The sequence below is a fragment of the Leiobunum rupestre genome, chromosome 2 (assembly GCF_980474605.1).
Source record: "Leiobunum rupestre chromosome 2, qqLeiRupe1.1.hap1, whole genome shotgun sequence".
Lineage (NCBI taxonomy): Eukaryota > Metazoa > Arthropoda > Arachnida > Opiliones > Sclerosomatidae > Leiobunum > Leiobunum rupestre.
In genome coordinates this window covers 81511781-81528845 of record NC_143385.1, presented here as the reverse complement: position 1 = coordinate 81528845, position 17065 = coordinate 81511781, and the positions used below count along the sequence as shown (strand labels likewise).

At 35.1% G+C, this 17065-nt stretch overlaps 3 protein-coding genes across 8 annotated transcripts in view; 2 read left to right on the top strand and 1 right to left on the bottom strand.

Annotated features, from left to right (window-relative positions):
• The window catches only part of LOC149959506 (uncharacterized), a 140759-nt gene that overhangs the window by 28063 nt on the left and 95631 nt on the right, over positions 1–17065 (bottom strand). The window lies entirely within an intron of this gene.
• The window catches only part of LOC149959509 (uncharacterized), a 337839-nt gene that overhangs the window by 255466 nt on the left and 65308 nt on the right, over positions 1–17065 (top strand). The window lies entirely within an intron of this gene.
• LOC149959513 (uncharacterized) lies at positions 167–16372 on the top strand. The gene is made up of 5 exons (XM_090165263.1): positions 167–383; positions 14663–14732; positions 14792–14927; positions 16125–16244; positions 16304–16372. Exons 1-5 carry the CDS (start codon positions 188–190, stop codon positions 16370–16372), a joined length of 591 nt encoding a protein of 196 aa, XP_090021389.1. The 5' UTR covers positions 167–187.

Here is a 17065-nt window from a genome sequence, read left to right as displayed (position 1 = left end):
GGACAAAAACACTGGAATAATGGGGTTCAAAAAAAAACCCAGTATCCTAGTCAAGGGTTCCCTTCCTTTCGTATAAGGGGCTTAACTGTTGCAGCTCATGACCTACCAACCTGGTTTCCGTGGTGCCAAGTTCGTCCCGGGAGGAGTGCTGAACTCTGTTAGTGGCGATTCATCTTAAGGAAACAGCATGAACACTCCTTGGTTGAACACGCATAACAGTGGCGCCAACCATTACTCGTACGCCAACTTGCTTTTCGAAGCTTTCTCGTCGTTCTCGCAGAGATGTTCTACCAGTATGTCCTCCCGGGAGCAATGCGCCGAGAAGACTTCAGCCCTGATCCACGGAGGACAAGTGGGAGAACAGTGTTTTAAGAACACTAGTAGTATAGTACCGTATTCCTAGCCAAGCGCGGGTGGCGCAGCGTGCTTTCCCCCACGCGTCCACAGCTGCGTGACGGGGGGAATGAAGCGGGGAATCGCGATTCCGCCCCCCCTCGGGCGCGTGTCACGCGCTTTACCTGAATAATTAATAAGATTAACAGCTGTTTTGAATAATTAATTAGTTGACCTGTCAATCAACTAGAGTAGGTAAGCAAGTGTTTTAAAAAGGGTGAATATTAATGAGCGTGGTATTGTTTTACCGTTATGGGTCATTGACCTGTTAGATAGTATAGTAACATGTGTTTAGGATCATCAAGTAGTTATATTATATGTTTGAATATTAATTTTTGGCGGGAAAGTGTAAGCGTCGATCAACAAGTGGTTAAACTCTTTAGGTTTATTAATATACACTTGACATGATTTTGGCGGGGAAACGGGTATAGTTTGTACTCTATAGGTCTATTACATGTTTGTATCTTTATAATTAACCGTTAGGGTTCATGACCTGGTAGCTATATGGTTGTTAAAGTTTTGGCGCGAATTTAACATGTGTTTCGGTTAGAAAAGCGCGGGAAATTGTAAGCGTCTATCCGAACAAGTGATCTCTTTTAGTGGATGTTATATGGTTGAGCTTTTAGCATTTTGGCGAGAAAATTATTTAACATGTTCTGAAGACGGTTAGGAAGCGTCTTAAGTAATCTTAAGAAGTAAATATTAATGAGTTTTATAAGCTGTGTTTTAACGTTAGGAAGCGCGGTAAAAATTATTCACTTTTAATGACTGAACATAACGGGATAAAGCTTGTATCGTGTTATAACCTGTCATTCGTGGTCATCTTTATAGTGTCCCACCAGGGGTGTCTCATTGGGTAACAAGTTGTCCCTATATGGTTCGTTAATGATTATAGCAGCGTCACGTGACACGCACCATCTTATTTACGGTAATTGAATTGGGTCTTCCATAAAGATTGCTGGTGAAAGTTTAACATTTGTCAATGCTTCACCATTAGACTGGTATCTTTGGATTCGGGTAGAAGTTTCAAATATAAGTCACCCCTAATACGGGCACCTTTTTAACGGTTTTTAGGTTATTAATCTTTATGCACATAAAAAGTATAGACTCTTAAACGCGCCTTCCCGAAGCGCGGTAAAAATGATTCATATTTACAACACATAACGGGGTAAAGTTTGTAGGCTGGTTTCGAGTGGTCTCTCTTTTAGCGGTTGTTAGTCATTTTTGGCTGGAAAATTCATGTGTTTTGGCCGCCATCTTTAATGATTCATATTCAAACGGGTTCTGTGTATTGAAAAGGGTGTCCATCTCTGTTATTTTTAGGAAATTTGCCATATATACTTTAGATCAAGTTTGTTTTTAAACAAGTTGTCCCTAAAGGATTTTTATATATATATATATATTAACATAAAACGTCACATTAAAAGTCGGTAGATGGCTTGGGCCTAGCTTATGACATTGTAAATGCATCAAAAACTATATATTACCGTCACTTAACCTTTAAAAACGACGCGCGGGAAAGTTTGTGAAGTAATTAGGGAGTGGATATTTCAAGTTTTTTAAACATAGTCAATACGTTAATAACGGGGTAAAGATATTTGATAGGGGTTAAATCAACAAGTGGTCTTAAAAAGGAAATATTAATCAGTTTTATAAGCTGTGTTTTATTAACCGTTAGGAAGCCCGATAAAAATGACAATGGCTTAATATAAGTTTGTAACTCTCTTTTAGCGGTTATTATATGAACTCTTAGTAATTTGTAAAATTCACGTGATTTGGCCGCCATCTTTAATGTTGCATATTCAAACGGGTAGGGTGGCCATCTTTGTTATTGTTTTAGGAAATTTACCATATTTACGTCAATTTTTTAACGCTTTCTAAACAAGTTGTTCCTAACGGATTTTTATATCGTTACGTACCTAGATGACTTGAACTTGATTATTATGACATATGTATCATATATTACCGTCACGTAACTTTTAATAACGACGCAAGGGAAAGCTTTCTAATTTATATTGAATACATTGCCACTATACGAAATATTTACATAAATTAAACAAGGTCGGTTCGCGCTCGTGAAATTTAAATAAACGTAATAAGTAATTACATTGGTATAATAACAAACAAACCGGGTTTTAGTTCTGTAACAATTAATCTAGTTTACATCTAAAAAAACCAACTTATACCGTTGCTTATTTGAATAAAATTGATAATAAAACTTTTTTACAAAACTCAAAAATGAATAATACAATGTTATAAAATAATTTTCAGCTCTGAACCTGAAATTAAATGTGTTTGTCAAATTGTTATCACTTTTCTAAATTATCTTACATCCTTCTATGTTTAAAATAAAAAACTCTGATTTAAATTTAAGACTTTATTTATATTTTACAACATTTGTTGTTGACACAAGGGAACTATCGTTAATAACATTTAACACGCTATCAATAAAAACCACTAACTCGTCTATCGCCTTTAAGAATCCAGTTTTTGGGGGTCGTTCCAAATGCATTTCGTGAGAATTATGCTCTTTTTGAAAATATCTCATTCTTTGTGCAATCAAATCCATTTCAAGTTGACGATTCATTTTTTTCAATTCTTTATTTATATGTTTAATCAGTTCATAGTCCTTGTTTTCTTTATAAGTCATTATTCCACAACAAAAACAAAGCGAAACTAGTTTGTGGTTAGTTCAGTACAGGTCGGACACAAAGGAATCTGATTACCGCTAACTATCTCTCTACGCCGTTAGCGCTCCTCTGATTACCGCGAACTATCTCTCTCTCTCCACGGCGTTAGCGCTCCTTTAAAGGAATGCTTTTCTCCGCGTTTATCTCCATTTTTAACGCTGTGATTTATTTAGAACAGGTGTTGAGCGGAGAATCCCCCGTTGCTATGGTGACCTCGGCGCGACGTTTATTTGAGTATCAACAAACTTAGCAAATAACCTCGCATGGTTTAAATGTTCTCCACTTAAATATACGTCGCTATCTATGGATATTTTCATTCGGATACATGATTACCTGATATGAAAACTGTACAAGTTTCAATTTTGGTTAAGTTGTCCCAAACAGGGAAAACCATTTTCGTGTAAAGTTAATCTAACAATGCCTCACGTACATAAATCGTTTAAATTGTTTTATATTACCGTACCATCGGTCTGGTCTAATAAGAAATCGAACATGTTTTGTTCGCGAAAGATAAGGAGAATGAGATTAAGAAACTATCATTTTTAATATTACCACTTCTATAATAAACTAAGGTAGTGCTTTGGGGTCCATACCGTTACTTAAACAAGTCGCTCCTATATGAACTTTTAAACGGTTATTCGTGTTAAACGTGTACATTGCATAAAACATTTACGACAACATATAACCAGTCGAACATGTCTGCGATTCTTTATAATTTTGCGTTAGTTTATCAATAATATCGTGTATATAAATTATAGTATTAAGAACTATACTTGTATTGAGCCGTTATAAATGTCGTAAAAATCTTTAATATTTAAATCTATCGTTAACTAGCTGTATATTATTCCGTGTTAACCAAGCGGCACGATGAATGTTTACGTAGCGGTTTAATAGACTTTAACATGTACGGTCCGTTAATTTTCGTAAGTGGTAGCGAAATTATGGGAGGGGCCACTACGTGAAAGAACGCTCATTCAATTTGTGAACCTTTAAAATGATTAATAGTTTTATTAAATGGGTAGCAGATATGGGCTTATAGTAATATTTACAGATTCTATTTAGATTTTAGAGTGGCAAATATTTACAGATTCTATTTAGATTTTAGAGTGGCAAATATTTACAGATTCTATTTAGATTTTAGAGTGGCAAATATTTACAGATTCTATTTAGATTTTAGAGTGGCAAATATTTACAGATTCTATTTAGATTTTAGAGTGGCATTGCCATTTCTCACCACCAGGGGTAAATTGAACTCTTATAAACGTTCGTTGTTTATTAAAGGACATTATAGTATTGCCATTTCTCACCACTAGGGGTAAATTGAACTCTTATAAACGTAACAAATAACGAACGTTACTTAATTCGTTGACCGAGGGTATTAAAGAGCATTATAGTTTCACCACCAGGGGTAAATTAAGAACTTAGTGGCAGCACACACTACCCTGATTGTAATGACTGTATTATTAATGTAAGCAATGTTTAAATACTTGACCATCGAATGTTCCTGTATGTTAGTTTAATGTTGATATTTCGGTTAATAATGCAGTAAAAAAGCTAAGCCTAACAAATACGTTGTCGTCAAAACTCGGACCAAAGCTATAACTTGTTTTTCTGTTATAATCTCCCGCGTATTAATTTGGTAATAATAATGGTTAAACGTATTTTATAGCGTCATATGAAATAACTTACTAGCAGGTGTTTTCGGTAACGAGTTTAGGGTGAACCCTACGAAGCAAGAATTACATATTTCATTTTACGGAACAAAATTGGACGACAGTTGGATAATGAGTGATAAGGAAAATAACGAACCGTGTACGGCACTTTTAAAAAGTATAAATATATTGAAAAAAAGAAACGAAAACTTCAAGCGGAATATATAGCAGCGAGAATAGAACTTGAAAGTGTCCTTCCTACGATACGAAAGGAGCTTTCTTACGAGTCTTTAAAAATGTTTTCGGAACAAGAAAGATTATTAAGTTTTAAAAACTGGGTTAAATATGGAACCGAAGAGTTGGCCGCCTGGGGATTTTATTCGCTCAAGAACGACTCGAGTGTTTAATGCCCTTTTTGCGCAATGGTGGTTGAGGAATGGAAAGATGAAGACATACCGTTAATAGTTCATTGCCGTTTAATTCTTTTGTGTCCATTTATTCGAGGATGCCAAGTTGGAAATGTAACAATATTACAAAAGTCGTAAACATATTTTTAATTTCAAAGTGTAACGAAAAATATTATAATAAAGTATCAATGTAAAAAAATATATATCCGAGTTTTTTAATACCGCCTTTACATTAAATTTTAAGTGTTAAACTGTAAGTGTTCTAAAAAATCATTGTTAGTTTACTTTAATTAAAAAGTACTTTATACGGTCCCTTTAAAATGTTATTAAAAATAACAATGAATTCAATAGAAAGAACGTTTATTCACAATTTCTTTACAACGGTTTTAATATTAGGAATTTGATTAGTTTCACAATATTCTTGAAAATAAATCAGAGCATCCATTTGCTTTTCAGTCGGCAATTTGAATTCGGCGGGAAAAACCACGTTAGATGTAGTTTTTGTTGACTCGTATGATTCAATTCTTTCATCGCGCTTTTTACATGCCACAATAAGTTCGTTAAGATAATCGATAATTTTATCATCTGACATTTCCTCTTGCTCGGTATAATGGAGAGATTCACTCGCCTCACAATCACACGCCAGATCCGATTCTTCTTTTATTTTATTACAAGATAAATGAGTCATTAAATGATGTTTGAAACCTCTCACGGACTGGTATCGTTCCTCACAGATCCAGCATTTCTTTGGTACTCTAAGCGGAGACATCTTTCTCTTTCCCATAGCGGCTGGCTTATGAAAACAACAACGCATCTATGAAATCATTTACGACTTGTGACTTAGTTTATATCACGTGATCTGTTGAAAAAAAGTTGAAAGCTCAAGGAAGCCTACAGAATTGAAAAAACTGAAACTAAATCTCCAAATGGATTTTCCAATGGAGTCACGAAATGCTTTTGGAAATACTGGGTACCTAAAGGTGACGAATTAGGTACATTCATAGCGACGGCGATAGTAAAATATCCATTTTTATTTCAAAGTGTGATCCCGAGTTTGGTAATTGCTAGGATGCTTGGATAACGCCGCCATCTTTTTCATTTTTAAACAAGTGGTCGAATGTTACATTTACACTTTCAGTTACGTTAGCTTAATAAAATTAACCATCTGCACATTAAAACCGTTACGAAAATTAAACCCAAATGGTTTACAACGAAATAGAAACAGCTGCTAGAGTTTCCAACGCGTCCCGCTAGGGGTTATAAAATGTCAGAGTAGTTACATTTACACTTTCAGTTACGTTAGCTTAATAAAATTAACCACCTGCACATTATTCTTAAAACCAACGCGTCCCCCTAGGGGGTTTTAGGTAGTATATATATTCCTAAGTCGCCCGAATCTAGGAATCCTGACCCTAGTGAGCCTTCCCGGAGTAACAAAAATGTAAGTTTCTATAGGTGTTTTTTTATTGTTACAAATACTTAGTTTTTTCTTCTAGGGAATCGTTTGTAGCCGTACACATTCTTTTTGCCATGATTTGGCCTAAAAATAAATATACGTCATCAAAACGATTTTTAGTAAAAGAGGTAATTTTTTAAAGTTTTATATAGTAATTAATATAGTATTTATTGTAATAATTAGTGTAGGGAGCTGTTGGCAGGGCGTGTAACCCGGCCACCTAAATTAATGGCTTCAAAAGTCGTTTGATGACTTCGGCCTAGGGTGGTGCCTTGGGTATTAGCCTAGTTGATTATTATTATTATTATATTTAAAGTTCCATATAAATCTTACAGATTGGATACAAAACTTCGGATGGTCACGAAGACCTCATTGTTTTTCGAACACCGGCTGCTCAAAATTTTTCGGGGGATACAAACCGCAAAATGAACGCGATTAGCAACCATGTCAATAAGCTTCCCAGGGCTCAGGGACAATACGATATTGAGGCCGTCGATCGCCATGTTTTAAATATAACGCGACTGGCCGAATACGTTATTGTCAAAGAAAGGCAAACGAAAGAGTACCTGGGAAACTTTATCGACTTAGATCGAATAATTGTGGCCACGAGATTCGAGTGTCCTAATTTCCCCGAATTAGAGCTAGAGCCGGGAGAATTTCACCATTTTAACAACGACCATATGCGGTATGAATCAATGACCACCATCTTTTGTCGAGGAAAATATATAGTATTTCTTATTTTACAGAAATGTGTGCGCCTATGAAAAGGCGAGGCAAGTGGCCGCATATGTAAAAAGTATAGAGGGTAATCCCCTAGAAATATATCCCGAGAACCAGGACGACCCGACTGAATCGCCAACAACCACATCTCCGAAAAACCCGGAACCTCCAGCGAACAAACCTAGGGAGCTTGATCTTCGAAATGGTAATTATAAAACAAAACTATCATGTTTCTCATTTTTAATTTGAAATATTAATTACAGCTCCGGGAATCACTATCGTCGTAGAAGGCGGTTAAACATTTGGTTCCGAAAAAATAATTACAATTCTAATACCATTTTCCATTTCTAGGTTCCGAGTTAAAAATTATCTTATAACACGTTTTGTAAAAAAAAAAGTTGTATAAAAATTGTATAAAAAAAATTGTTTAAAAAATTGTATAAAAAATGTATAAAAAATTGTATAATAGGTTGTATTAAAATAAAGCAACATACTGATCAAAAGAGGTAAACTTATTGTTACGTATCACTAAATTTTAAATGTGTAGTTATTTAACATTTTAAAAAATTTGCAGGAGGACTTGGCCCAAAAGCGTTTGGTATAAATTTACACGCCTCCCTCATTCAGGCGGAGTTTCACCAGCTGGTTATCTCGGCGTGAGAGAAAAACGCGCGCCACACCGCCGTGGAGAGAGAGAGCGATTCATCGAGGTTCCCCGAAAAGCGCAGAGAGAGAGAGTTTCGCTTAAAGAGAAAGTTTTTTTTGCCGAGGAAGCTAAACCGCGAGCTATTAAAAAATTCCTGCACGTTTTATACAAGGACAAAATTTTACAGTTGAATTGATAACAAAAAGTGGATTATTCATACAATGTCCTTTAAAAAGGGTACGTTAAAACTTTTTTTTTAAACTTTAATTTTATTTAACACGTATTTTATTTTAGTTTCTCTGACGTTACATTCACCCACTCAATTGGTAGTGACCGTATCAATATTTAACAAAGAGCCAGGTATATATATTTCTAATGGAGCCCAAAGTACGGACATTTCCTTAGAAACATGGGACGCCCTTACAAAAGAATGGTCTTCAGTCATTGAAAATCTAAACTCAACAACAATAAAAAAGATTTATCTGCCAATTCCGACCGTCGAACCTTATTCCGATTGTACTTTTGAACACAATTTCGAAGTTTCTTGTTCGGGAGGAAGATTTTCATGGAATTTAATGCCGTTTACTCAAAAATATTTGGAATACGAAATAAACTTATCAGCCAGTCTATCACTTAGTAGAGCGCAAGTTCTGGCTTTAAATGAAATTAAAGTGTGTATAGATGAACAGTTAAGTCTGTTAAAGCAAAGCGTACCGGTTATAGACTTAATGTTTAGTGTTTTGGTCGACAATTTTTCGAAATTTCAAGCGGTTTATAAACCATTACAGAAGCGACAAATTCCCTGTGTCTTTATAGAAATTTACGCCGCCTTTCGTATTTCTCAGGATCACCAAGTGGAAAAAGATTTTTTGGAACAATTTATAGGTTATTGTCCATTTGACGTAAGGGATTTGATTGATCATTGTTTAAATGATGTAATATATTTGAAAAACATTTTATAAATAAATTTTTTATTAGTAAATGTGTTCTTTGTTATTATACCATACGAAAAATTAGTGTACACTAGCAAATTATATACACGAGGAACCATGATAATAATAGTTTCAGTATATTTTCAAAAAAGCCTCCTCAGGACAGGCACTACTTTAGGCCTAGCGACGATGCGTAACGTACGAAAATAGCTTATTAATTGTACATCATTTAAATTTTCCTTACCAACGCGTTCAGAATAGTCTTATCGTATATCAGTTTTAATATGATGAAAACGAGGGGAAAGACACTCGCTCACAAAGTTTTATTGATTTAACGTCTACATTTTAATACTCATTGTTTCTGGTTGAAAATTATAAAATGCTACAAAGTGGTCTAGATTTCTTCCGATATAGAGTTTCAATGACATGAGTAATTAAGCTATAGACCAGAGCCTTCTCGTTAGTGCTTGAATAGGGCGCTTGGTTTGAATCATGCTCGTATGGTATATTACCGCAGTTCTGGTTTAAAACGAATTTACATCTCGGGTAATATTTAGCGTGCTCTTCCATCGGAATATCGTTCTTGTCCCAAACCAATAGCTCTCCAGCACAACAGAAGCATTTGACACAATCTTTGTTATACGTGTAGAAGAGACCTGCTTGTGCTAAATCTCTCACGTCTATGTAATCAATCGGAAAATGCTTAAACGACTGTAATCTCAGAAATTCAGATCGCATAGGTCCTAAATTCCAAAAATCGTTCGTTTCGCGTAGCACGGGAATGTTATCCGTAGTTTCATCCTGAACAAATTTGCAATTCGGGAACCGTTGGATGTGAATTAGTAAAGGTACATTCCCCTCTTTCCAATCGTTAACCAAACCATCACAACAGAAACACATGACAATATTTTTATTCCCAACGTAAAAAAAGCCGGCGTTTGCCAACTCGTTTACATTTAAAAAGGTTGCCGAAAAATTTTAGTTGAAACTCTCTATTCTTTTTCTTTCAAAGTGCATTTTTACGTATTTAAAGCTGGTTAAAAATTTAGCTCGCGTAAAATGTAACCGGCGTCACGCAGCGGCCACTGTCGTTACCTAGCGGTAAATTGTAACTAGCGTCACCTAGCGGTAACTTAAAAACCGCTATCTAGTGGTTATGGTTTTCAAAACACCTGGCACAAGAAAAAAAACCAAATATATAGTTAAACAGACGAGCGTTATTAAAGGGTACTCTTCGAAGAAAGGCATTTCTTCCAATATGTTAAACTTTATTTAAACTTATCAAGTATAGTTCAATAATACCGCCTCTCAAACGGTACCAAATAGTCCAAAATAGGGTTCACCCTAAACTCGTTACCGAAAACACCTGCTAGTAAGTTATTTCATATGACGCTATAAAATACGTTTAACCATTATTATTACCAAATTAATACGCGGGAGATTATAACAGAAAAACAAGTTATAGCTTTGGTCCGAGTTTTGACGACAACGTATTTGTTAGGCTTAGCTTTTTTACTGCATTATTAACCGAAATATCAACATTAAACTAACATACAGGAACATTCGATGGTCAAGTATTTAAACATTGCTTACATTAATAATACAGTCGTTACAATCAGGGTAGTGTGTGCTGCCCCTAAGTTCTTAATTTACCCCTGGTGGTGAAACTATAATGCTCTTTAATACCCTCGGTCAACGAATTAAGTAACGTTCGTTATTTGTTACGTTTATAAGAGTTCAATTTACCCCTAGTGGTGAGAAATGGCAATACTATAATGTCCTTTAATAAACAACGAACGTTTATAAGAGTTCAATTTACCCCTGGTGGTGAGAAATGGCAATGCCACTCTAAAATCTAAATAGAATCTGTAAATATTTGCCACTCTAAAATCTAAATAGAATCTGTAAATATTTGCCACTCTAAAATCTAAATAGAATCTGTAAATATTTGCCACTCTAAAATCTAAATAGAATCTGTAAATATTTGCCACTCTAAAATCTAAATAGAATCTGTAAATATTACTATAAGCCCATATCTGCTACCCATTTAATAAAACTATTAATCATTTTAAAGGTTCACAAATTGAATGAGCGTTCTTTCACGTAGTGGCCCCTCCCATAATTTCGCTACCACTTACGAAAATTAACGGACCGTACATGTTAAAGTCTATTAAACCGCTACGTAAACATTCATCGTGCCGCTTGGTTAACACGGAATAATATACAGCTAGTTAACGATAGATTTAAATATTAAAGATTTTTACGACATTTATAACGGCTCAATACAAGTATAGTTCTTAATACTATAATTTATATACACGATATTATTGATAAACTAACGCAAAATTATAAAGAATCGCAGACATGTTCGACTGGTTATATGTTGTCGTAAATGTTTTATGCAATGTACACGTTTAACACGAATAACCGTTTAAAAGTTCATATAGGAGCGACTTGTTTAAGTAACGGTATGGACCCCAAAGCACTACCTTAGTTTATTATAGAAGTGGTAATATTAAAAATGATAGTTTCTTAATCTCATTCTCCTTATCTTTCGCGAACAAAACATGTTCGATTTCTTATTAGACCAGACCGATGGTACGGTAATATAAAACAATTTAAACGATTTATGTACGTGAGGCATTGTTAGATTAACTTTACACGAAAATGGTTTTCCCTGTTTGGGACAACTTAACCAAAATTGAAACTTGTACAGTTTTCATATCAGGTAATCATGTATCCGAATGAAAATATCCATAGATAGCGACGTATATTTAAGTGGAGAACATTTAAACCATGCGAGGTTATTTGCTAAGTTTGTTGATACTCAAATAAACGTCGCGCCGAGGTCACCATAGCAACGGGGGATTCTCCGCTAAACACCTGTTCTAAATAAATCACAGCGTTAAAAATGGAGATAAACGCGGAGAAAAGCATTCCTTTAAAGGAGCGCTAACGCCGTGGAGAGAGAGAGATAGTTCGCGGTAATCAGAGGAGCGCTAACGGCGTAGAGAGATAGTTAGCGGTAATCAGATTCCTTTGTGTCCGACCTGTACTGAACTAACCACAAACTAGTTTCGCTTTGTTTTTGTTGTGGAATAATGACTTATAAAGAAAACAAGGACTATGAACTGATTAAACATATAAATAAAGAATTTGAAAAAAATGAATCGTCAACTTGAAATGGATTTGATTGCACAAAGAATGAGATATTTTCAAAAAGAGCATAATTCTCACGAAATGCATTTGGAACGACCCCCAAAAACTGGATTCTTAAAGGCGATAGACGAGTTAGTGGTTTTTATTGATAGCGTGTTAAATGTTATTAACGATAGTTCCTTTGTGTCAACAACAAATGTTGTAAAATATAAATAAAGTCTTAAATTTAAATCAGAGTTTTTTATTTTAAACATAGAAGGATGTAAGATAATTTAGAAAAGTGATAACAATTTGACAAACACATTTAATTTCAGGTTCAGAGCTGAAAATTATTTTATAACATTGTATTATTCATTTTTGAGTTTTGTAAAAAAGTTTTATTATCAATTTTATTCAAATAAGCAACGGTATAAGTTGGTTTTTTTAGATGTAAACTAGATTAATTGTTACAGAACTAAAACCCGGTTTGTTTGTTATTATACCAATGTAATTACTTATTACGTTTATTTAAATTTCACGAGCGCGAACCGACCTTGTTTAATTTATGTAAATATTTCGTATAGTGGCAATGTATTCAATATAAATTAGAAAGCTTTCCCTTGCGTCGTTATTAAAAGTTACGTGACGGTAATATATGATACATATGTCATAATAATCAAGTTCAAGTCATCTAGGTACGTAACGATATAAAAATCCGTTAGGAACAACTTGTTTAAAAAGCGTTAAAAAATTGACGTAAATATGGTAAATTTCCTAAAACAATAACAAAGATGGCCACCCTACCCGTTTGAATATGCAACATTAAAGATGGCGGCCAAATCACGTGAATTTTACAAATTACTAAGAGTTCATATAATAACCGCTAAAAGAGAGTTACAAACTTATATTAAGCCATTGTCATTTTTATCGGGCTTCCTAACGGTTAATAAAACACAGCTTATAAAACTGATTAATATTTCCTTTTTAAGACCACTTGTTGATTTAACCCCTATCAAATATCTTTACCCCGTTATTAACGTATTGACTATGTTTAAAAAACTTGAAATATCCACTCCCTAATTACTTCACAAACTTTCCCGCGCGTCGTTTTTAAAGGTTAAGTGACGGTAATATATAGTTTTTGATGCATTTACAATGTCATAAGCTAGGCCCAAGCCATCTACCGACTTTTAATGTGACGTTTTATGTTAATATATATATATATATAAAAATCCTTTAGGGACAACTTGTTTAAAAACAAACTTGATCTAAAGTATATATGGCAAATTTCCTAAAAATAACAGAGATGGACACCCTTTTCAATACACAGAACCCGTTTGAATATGAATCATTAAAGATGGCGGCCAAAACACATGAATTTTCCAGCCAAAAATGACTAACAACCGCTAAAAGAGAGACCACTCGAAACCAGCCTACAAACTTTACCCCGTTATGTGTTGTAAATATGAATCATTTTTACCGCGCTTCGGGAAGGCGCGTTTAAGAGTCTATACTTTTTATGTGCATAAAGATTAATAACCTAAAAACCGTTAAAAAGGTGCCCGTATTAGGGGTGACTTATATTTGAAACTTCTACCCGAATCCAAAGATACCAGTCTAATGGTGAAGCATTGACAAATGTTAAACTTTCACCAGCAATCTTTATGGAAGACCCATTTCAATTACCGTAAATAAGATGGTGCGTGTCACGTGACGCTGCTATAATCATTAACGAACCATATAGGGACAACTTGTTACCCAATGAGACACCCCTGGTGGGACACTATAAAGATGACCACGAATGACAGGTTATAACACGATACAAGCTTTATCCCGTTATGTTCAGTCATTAAAAGTGAATCATTTTTACCGCGCTTCCTAACGTTAAAACACAGCTTATAAAACTCATTAATATTTTCTTCTTAAGATTACTTAAGACGCTTCCTAACCGTCTTCAGAACATGTTAAATAATTTTCTCGCCAAAATGCTAAAAGCTCAACCATATAATATCCACTAAAAGAGATCACTTGTTCGGATAGACGCTTACAATTTCCCGCGCTTTTCTAACCGAAACACATGTTAAATTCGCGCCAAAACTTAAACAACCATATAGCTACCAGGTCATGAACCCTAACGGTTAATTATAAAGATACAAACATGTAATAGATCTATAGAGTACAAACTATACCCGTTTCCCCGCCAAGATCATGTCAAGTGTATATTAATAAACCTAAAGAGTTTAACCACTTGTTGATCGACGCTTACACTTTCCCGCCAAAAATTAATATTCAAACATATAATATAACTACTTGTTGATCCTAAACACATGTTACTATCTAACAGGTCAATGACCCATAACGGTAATCCACGCTCATTAATATTCACCCTTTTTAAAACACTTGCTTACCTACTCTAGTTGATTGACAGGTCAACTAATTAACACCTGTTAATCTCATTAATTATTCAGGTCACGCGCGCGTGATACGCGCCCGAGGGGGGGCGGAATCGCGATTCCCCGCTTCATTCCCCCCCGTCACGCAGCTGTGGACGCGTGGGGGAAAGCACGCTGAGCCCCCCGCGCTTGGCTAGGAATACGGTACTATACTACTAACACTGTCTCTAGCGAGTGTTGGGCGAACATGCTGTCAATCCCCAACGCTTCACCCATTTCTCACCGTTGGTGGCCAGTTTCATCAAGTGAGCACCTAACCGTCTCTGAATTGATCCCTAAAACAGCATTTATTTTGTTCAAATAGGTCTGTCGGCGAGGAAGTGCCCAACAAGCTGAAGTTTTTGGTGACCACCTTCTCATTTGGACGAGGGAGGTCCTTTCAGTCGTGTTTCAGGCAATTTACTGGTTGCCAGTCAGCGCCGTCACAGTTGATGTCCGATGTAAATTTTTAAAGCCGGTAATAATTACGTAAGACGTCTCCTTCGTGATTTCGAATAAAATTAATTTTTAATTAAATATTCTATATTCAATATCATTTTTGTTAACGGTGTAATAAAGATTTCGAGAAATTGAGGGCGATAACGAGGGATTAACTCCATTAAACGTATTCTGAATGAACCAATTAAAATATTTAACTACGGAGCATACCTCAAATATAAAGCATTTCGCGGAGAAAAACCTTTTGGTTTTTACCTCTCCGAGGGGACTTTGTACCCTAGGAGGGGTGGTACCACCACCGTGTCTGTCTGTGGGTCTGTATGTCAGGCCTGCGAACGCGTTCGCATTTTCGGGGCAAAGCGTAATCACTGCGTACCCAGTTTCTTAGAATCAGGGAAAAGGTTTTTCCAAAAGCGCCCTCTTTTTGTCATTGGGTGTAGTATAATTTTATAATCGGCCGGGATTCGAACCCGAGCCCTCTTGCACGACAGGTGAGCGTTCTACCGCAGAACCACGGATACAGTTACGCTTCATTTAAAATTAAAAACTCTTCCGAGGAGAGGTATATTTTGGCTTGCCAACTTGTTTTATCAGATAGGATAAACTTCAATAATAACACTGTGATGAAATTAATTGCCTCAACTACCATCATTTCTATTTCATAATAACATTCACTTTTCCAATTAAGGATGATGGTAACACTGTTTTAAAAGAATTACAGCTAAGGACTTAATATTGGACTGAAATCTGCTAATTTATGTACTCAAATCCACACGATGATTTTTCCCCACGACCCTTGGTGCATAGTCCGTAAGTTGTGAAAAAAAGTTTAACCTGTGGATGATCTTATTTGAAAACTGGGCTTTTTAAAATCGTAAGAGGACTAAGGCCTTCTATTGATCAGATAATGAAATTAAAAATATAAAATTATAATGTAAGATGCCGACTGCTTTAGTACTGTTATCTAATGTATCAATAATTTCGAGAGCACCAAGCATCGTTTTCTTTAAAACTTTCTACGCCACTTTTTAAAGGAAAACCCTCGGGAAAACCCATTGGTTTCAATTGCTAAAAGTTCTGATAGTCGTTCATACATACTTGAAAGATGTCACTTTTGGGTAAAAATTAATAAATGTAAAATAATTGTAAATTTTGTCAATTTTAGAAATTTTGTAATAACTTAATTAAGTCAAGGGCAGGGTGATCACCCCATGTGCTGCAGCCTCAATAAGCCATTTTTGGTGCGCAAAGTTGGAACAAAAGCTGGCACTCAAATTGCTGAACCCACTTCACTGTTAGTTAACCAGTACAACCATGCAGTAGGCTTCAAAATAATTATGTGCAATTGCCTTTAACGCTACTTCTCAAAAAATTTTAGAAAACCAAATTGTTATGGCTTATATTTCTATTACTATATTTGAGAAATAGCACGGGGACATTTGTCTAAGATGGTGTCAAATAATTGGAAATAAAAAAAAATATTTTTTCATTTGGTATTCCATTAGCCAATAGTATTAGTTAAGTGAAATTTAACTTAAGTCATACACACCTAATCATAAATTACAATTGCCAAATATTGGCAACAGAAATTCTGAAATATTTTTCATGTATTACCCGAAGTTATGAAATATCAATTTATTAGAAAGTATCAAAATAACAAAACTGCTACTCAACAAGTTATCTGACCGGATATTTTTATCCAAAACTATATTATGTAGAGTTTTGATATTTTCCGGGTAATAACGCCATCTTGGAAATCATGCCTTGTATTTTCAATAGAGAATATTTAGTGTTAACTTTAACTTGATAGTAATTAAATTAAGTATGGTTTGGTGAAGCATGGTCGGTGTTAACGCCAGAAATTCGATTCGTATTCCGAAACCGAGAACTTGACTTTGGGAAAGAATTATTAACCGAGCTCCAGAGTTTGCTGTTTACATTTTAACTCTGGCTATTCTGGTTGGGAGCCTTCAGATCCATTGGATTCCATCGTTAAATATACCACAACGAAGAACAATACCGGAAACAAAACGTGAATTAGCCAAGCAAAGGGCAGACAGACTTAATGAAAGAAGTAAAAAACAGACAAGTTTAATATTATACTTAAAATTGTATTGTAAAATTGAAGCTATAGTAACTA

Bases quoted from the DNA above. Each gene is read 5' to 3' on its own strand.
- LOC149959513 (XM_090165263.1), top strand. From the start codon at position 188: ATGAACACTCCTTGGTTGAACACGCATAACAGTGGCGCCAACCATTAC. The intron at 14,733-14,791 runs GTGAGCACCTAA...TTGTTCAAATAG, and splicing joins TTGGTGGCCAGTTTCATCAA to GTCTGTCGGCGAGGAAGTGC. The intron at 14,928-16,124 runs GTAAATTTTTAA...AGTCAAGGGCAG, and splicing joins CGTCACAGTTGATGTCCGAT to GGTGATCACCCCATGTGCTG.